We start from the raw sequence: 6,000 nt of genomic DNA on the forward strand, positions 1-6,000 counted from the left end.
ATGTCATTTTATAAGTCTATACCTGACAAGCACATAAAATAACATTGTCAGGGACAGCAACTGAGTCCTTCATCTTCCCACACCCCTGACTGCTGGAGCAGAAAGCACAGAAAGGCATTTGTGTGTTTGCCTGCCTGCAGTAGTACTGCAGTAGTTAACTCCATGTACAGTAACCATGAAACGTCCGTATCATATTAATATGTTCATTTATTGACTATATTTAGTGTTTTTTTCATTTTTAGAATAATTTATGAATCGTGAAAGAGGGGGAAGTTGAGACAATGTATACTGTGATCTAAAGACCATAAAACTTATGGAGCAAGACCAGTTAAGCAAATTATTTTGATGTAACCTGCTTTTCCCACACACGCTGTGGCAAGCCAAGATTCACTCTTCTGCTTTCACAAGTGGTTAGTATTTTACAAGCTTTTACCAGACAAAGCTGGAGGAATCTAGGAGCAATTATTACAGATTTAACTGCCAGTCTCTGGGGCAAGTTTTACTTGCTTCAGAAACCTCATCCAATTCATAAGTTACTCTCGTCACAGAAGAGAAAGTTCTCTCACCACAGTCCACACACACATCCCAAAAAAACCAGGTGTCACCACTGAAAATGACCCATGGAAGAATTATTCAAATCAGCTTACAGACATTATGTCTGATAAACTATTCTGCCTCTTTTCTGTCCCCCCCTCCCTACTCAGTTTGTGACATCAGACAGCTGAAACAGCTGGCCTGAAGATAAATATGTGCAAGTCATGGTTCCAGCTGTGGGGGGTATAAAAACTACACACTTCAGCTGTCACCATGAAAGAGTACTCAAATTTTTAATTCAAAAAAAGATCTGAGTTTCACTTTCATTCTCTCCTGTGGCACAGAGTTGTAAAAAGCTGAGGAGGTATAACTCTGCAGGTATATCATCTGCATGCCACTGTTTGCTTTGCTCAGTCACACGTACACATATCTGTATTAACATTTGTATCTCCACAATAAATAAAGATGTAAATTATTTCACAGAATACTGCAAGAATTCTGGTCTTTGCAATTCTGACACTGGCAACAAATCTAAGCAGCCATAATGAAGATTCTGAGCATTTTCTTTTTATTAATTATAGCTTTTTTTTAGGAGGGAATAAAGGGAGCCAGTAAATTTGGAGATGAGTCCCTGAGCATTGAGAGACAGTAGAAATTGGATTCTATTGTCATGAGCACCACAGGGCTGGAAGTTTTTTATCTACACCTGAACTTCTGCTACTGTATTTCACAGAATGACAGAATGGTTTGGGTGGGAAGGGAGCTTAAAGTCCATCCTATGCCACGCCCTGCCATGGGTAAGGACAACTTCCACCATTCCAAGGTGCTCTAAGCCCCATCCAGCCTGGCCTTGGACATTTCAAGAGATCCAGGGGCAGCCACAGCTTCTCTGCACAGCCTGTGCCAGGGCATCCCCACCCTCAAAGGGAATAATTCCTTGCCAATATCCTATCTAACCCTGCCCTCTGGCTGTTTGTAGCCATTCCCCCTCATCCTGGCACTCCAAGCACTCCAAGGCCTCCCCACACTCACAGGAAAGAATTCCTTGCCAATATCCTATCTAACCCTGCCCTCTGGCTGTTTGTAGCCATTCCCCCTCATCCTGGCACTCCAAGCACTCCAGCTATTTGTATTTTGTTAATACAAATAGTCCCTCTCCGTTTTTTTGTCTGCTCCCTTCAGGTACTGGAAGGCCACAATTAGATTGCCCCAGGCCTTCTCTTTTCCAGGCTGAACAAGCTCGATTCTCTCAGCCTTTTATCCCCAGAAGTACTTTGTCAAGTCAAACAGAGCAGCAGCACATCTCTCACATTAGCTACACCAGCTTATTTTTTTTACACCAAGCCGACTGTTTCCTTCCCTGCCCACACCAAACGCACTCAGAGCCTCCCTCTGTATCTAAAATGCCACAAAGAAAATCTTGGTACTAACAGGCATCAGACAAGCTGCAAACACTCACAATGAATCCAAACTTCAAAGTGTAGGTGGAAAACCACAAATTGGAGCCTGCTGACCTTTCTGTGATTCATAAAGCAGCACAGCAGTGGTTCCCAACAGGCCAAATTCACTGCCCTGGAGCCTGAAGTGGTAACAGCAATTGCCATTTACAGAGTGAGTAACAGGGTGATTCTAAGGCACACTAAGAATGAATTTCTGTGCCTACTGAGCCTGTTTAGCTAAAGCTCATCTCTCTCACAGTAGGGACTCCTAAGTTTATTTCAACTCGAGGGGAAAAGGAAGTTCCACCACAGGTACAGGCAACAGGTACCACCGAAACCAGTATGAGTTGGCAGATGGCCGGGGGTGGGAAGGGAAGCAGTGCTGAACTGGCTCCAAGCAGGTTCAAACTGTCACATAACACAAACACGTGAGTCATTTTGCAACCACCACTGTAATTCTATCTAAGACTGCCTCTTGGGAAACAGAGAGACGCTTACATTCCAATACAGACGAATCTAACAGGCTTTGACTGACAAATGTACACTAAATTCTCAATTGATATTATGAAAAAAAGACTTATGTAAGGAGAGAAGTTGTGAGTGTTTCAAAACGGTTCAAACACATGTACTTTGTTGTTTCTGGCACACAGAAAACACTGTTTGTGACGGCACACACAGCATTCAGCAACAAACAAGATAAACATCCCCAGAATTTACTGATTGCAGCTACAGGACTCACTGTCATATGATGCCATAGCCAGTGCCAGAGTGTCCCGAATAAAACAGGGTCAAGTGTACTTCGTAAAATTCACGAGAAGGAACTATGCCGTACTCGGTGCTATCTACGAAACCACCGCGGGTTCATCTGTACAAAAACCACCTTGGCAGCACACACAGCACGGCCAACATCAGCACAATCTACCCCACGCCAGAGTTCAGCCAAGATATCAAGGGCACCAGCGGTGTTTACACAGCATTAAGCCAGAGTCTAATCCTGCCAGCACTGACCCAACAAATGGCCTGTCTTGAGAAAGACTTCGTGTCCCTCTAGCAGAAGTTACACCGAGATTGTATCAACCACAGCTTGCTTAAGAAGGGGAGAGGTGAAACAGGTGCCTAAAAAGGCATTAAAAAATACACACGCATTAAAAACAAAAGCACGAGTTAATCGCACAAGCGCTTAAGTCGCAGAATTCGGAAGTTTCAGAGGCGGCAGGCGAGCTGTGGCGGCCGGAGCCACCTTTGTCCCCGTTTCCGATGTGGAAGTGCTGGCCTTGTGCGGGGCCGGGACGGGACGGCGGCCGGGAGCGGGGCCCGGCCGGGCGCCAGCGGTTCCGTTATGCGGGAGGCGCTCCCGGCGGGCTCGGCTCGGCTCGGCTTGCCTGGGCTCGGCTCGGTTTGCCTGGGCTCGGCTCGGCTCGGCAAGGCAAGGCAAGGGACGGGACTGACGCGCCGCTCGCAGCCCGAGGCCCCGCTCCCCGTCCCGCCCCGGCACTCACGTCGAGAGCTTCCTGGTCCAGAAGAGCCCGCCGGGCCAGAGCTCCTGCAGCTGCACGGCGCGGGCCAGGTTGCCCTTGATGTGCTCCAGGAAGCGGGCGGCCTCTGCCTCCAGGCGCTCGCCGTAGGGCAGCAGCTTGTTGTAGACGATCTCCTTCTGCGGCGGCCGGGCCATGTCGGCGCTGCCCGGGAGGGCCGGTGACCGCGGCCGCCGCGCCCCGCCCGCCCCGCTCGGCTCCGCGCCGCTCACTTCCGGCGGAAGGCGGGCCCGGGGCGCTCCGCGGGCGCGGGGCCGGGCCGGGGGCGCGGGGCCGGGGCGGCGCTTCGGGCGGGGACGGGCGGAAAGGCCGCCCGAGCCCGGGGTTGGCGCTGTGCGGCGGTGCGGTTGGGTGGAAAGCCTTTCCGCTAAAGGTGCCGCCGCCGGGACGCGTGCCTGGGAGCGGAAACATCCACCCGCCGGCCGCTCTCGGCGGGAGGGAATCGAGCATGGGTCTCGCTCAGAAACACCCGGGGAGAGGTGGGGATGGGGAGGGCGCTGGGCAGTGCCCGTCCCGTCCCCGGAGAGGGGCAGGACAGACGGACACTGAGACGGACACAGTCCGGGCCACAGGCTGGACTCGGTGATCATCTCCGCGGTCTCTGCCAAACTAATTGATTCGGTGGGGCTGTAATTAGCCCCGGAGTTTGATAGCAGCTGGCTCGGCTGCCTAAGAGGCTTATTTGAAATAATAGCGCTAGTCAGGAGCGCGGAGCTCGCCCGCGGGCCGTGGGTGTGGGATAAACTGCTGAGGGATACGTGATAACAGCGCTGATAGCTGTTATCTCCAGCTGTCCTAATATAATTGAATTTCCCCTCAAGAGTTGCATCGTGGCCACACAACAGCTGCAAACTGATTAGATTTAGAGCTACTGACAAGGGCAAATCCTGTTTTCTGATCTTTATGCTCAAACTAGCTCTGCTTAAAATTAAATATATATATATATATGGCTAACTAAATTCGGGAACATGATAGGGAGAGGAGAAACACCGCAGAAAACCCAAGTATGACAGGCAAAGGCATGATGGCATCTTCCTGAAGAGTGCATCATCTACTTTCTTCACCCTCCTAGACCTGTATTTTTAATACAGGAAGGAATATTTTTAAAGGAAGCACCAGGATTTTGTGTAGTGTCCCATCCTTCTGAAATGCCCTCCCATTCCTAGAAGATTTTGTATCACATGATCTTGTGGATCGCATCTATCAACTTTTACATGATTGCGAAACAGCTGGACTTCACTAAAATTGTTGCAGTCTTTCACAGGGACTTTACACTTGTGTTGCCTCATAAACTGCACGAGGCAAAAAAGTTAATAGATGAATCTCTGCCCTTTCTGGCTTGAAATAAAAATGAAAACTTGATCATGGTTGGTTTAATGCTTGGTTTAGCATTTTTCTGGTGAAAACAGAAATAAACAATATGAAATGCCTAGTTTTATCACCAATTCAGTCAAGGATAAATTGCCCCAAACGCTGTAATAAAAACCCAATATCTTTAGTTAGTGAAAAGGGTAAGTGAAAATATGTGTGCATTGAAATTGAAAAGTCTAAAATTACTTATTTTCTGTCACTTAGAGGCAATTCTTGATAGTCACAATGGTGATTTGTTCAGACATTTCCAATGTGGGAAAGTGTTTGTCTCAAATTTGAAGCATGCAGTTTGTTTGGACTTGGAGAGGGAAAAAAATCAAAATTCTAGCCCAATTTTCAGAAATTGAAGTTGGCAGATACATCAGGAGCTTCCCAGCTGTGTTCTGTTGCTTTGTAGCCATGTTATAAAAAATTACTCCTGCCCTTTCTAACCCAAGTTAAAACTGAGCCTTGATTTTTCAGGCATTTTGGAATATCTGGCATGTGAATGAACACCTCTGACCTCAGGGAGCCTGTTCTGTCTGAGCCAACAAGCTGCCTTCTCAGCTGTGGCCTTCCACCAGGATTGAACACTCACTTTTTTGGGGAAAAACCTGCCAGGTTACACCATCAGCACCTCTGACAGCCATCCTACTAACTCATCTGATCTCCTCCATTCCTGTTTTTAGAGTCTGAAACAAGGGGAGAGCAGATTCCTGCTCCATTCATAATTACAGCAGTAAGCATACCTGTAGTACTTGCTTTTTGAATGTATTTTCTGCATGTTGATTCATTTACTAATTACATTTGGTAATTATTAAGAAAACCTAATCCTTTCCTCTCCCTGCTATGCCGCCATTCTGCTCTTTAAAAAGAGATAAAAAAAAAAGAGATACATTTTGCCAAGTGAGTCAAAAATAAATGTGTTGTTCAAGTTTGCAATATGTTTTGGCTGCAGCAGTGTGTGAGAGCACATTTGGTTCCCAAGTCAGATGATGAGGGACGGGACTTTCATAACACAGGACCCGTCTGTGCCGCTTCACATCAACAGCTTCTTCCTCTCCCATTAAGTAGGAGGAATATGAATTGCCAGCAACCCAAATATGGCAGCCACCTGTTGGTTTTGGCATTGCCTCCTGAGA

General features: G+C 47.7%; 1 protein-coding gene and 1 long non-coding RNA gene across 3 annotated transcripts in view; one reads left to right on the forward strand and one right to left on the reverse strand.

Moving 5' to 3' along the window:
- Positions 1 to 3,736, reverse strand: part of PSME4 (proteasome activator subunit 4) — a 44,088-nt gene extending 40,352 nt beyond the window's left edge. The window contains exon 1 of one of the 2 annotated variants that reach the window (XM_039717200.1): positions 3,473 to 3,736. In XM_039717200.1, coding sequence (XP_039573134.1) covers positions 3,473 to 3,645 — 173 coding nt within the window. In that variant the 5' untranslated portion in view covers positions 3,646 to 3,736. The remainder of the gene's footprint in view (positions 1 to 3,472) is intronic. The other variant, XM_039717201.1, reaches the window with a different exon arrangement.
- Positions 3,737 to 3,859: 123 nt separating this feature from the next.
- On the forward strand, positions 3,860 to 5,800 carry LOC120506066. Its single transcript, XR_005628423.1, has 2 exons — positions 3,860 to 3,987; positions 5,342 to 5,800. It is a non-coding gene; the product is annotated as an uncharacterized LOC120506066 (long non-coding RNA).
- Positions 5,801 to 6,000: the final 200 nt, after the last annotated feature.

Source organism: Passer montanus, unplaced genomic scaffold (assembly GCF_014805655.1).
Source record: "Passer montanus isolate IOZ18808 unplaced genomic scaffold, ASM1480565v1 scaffold37, whole genome shotgun sequence".
Classification (NCBI taxonomy): domain Eukaryota; kingdom Metazoa; phylum Chordata; class Aves; order Passeriformes; family Passeridae; genus Passer; species Passer montanus.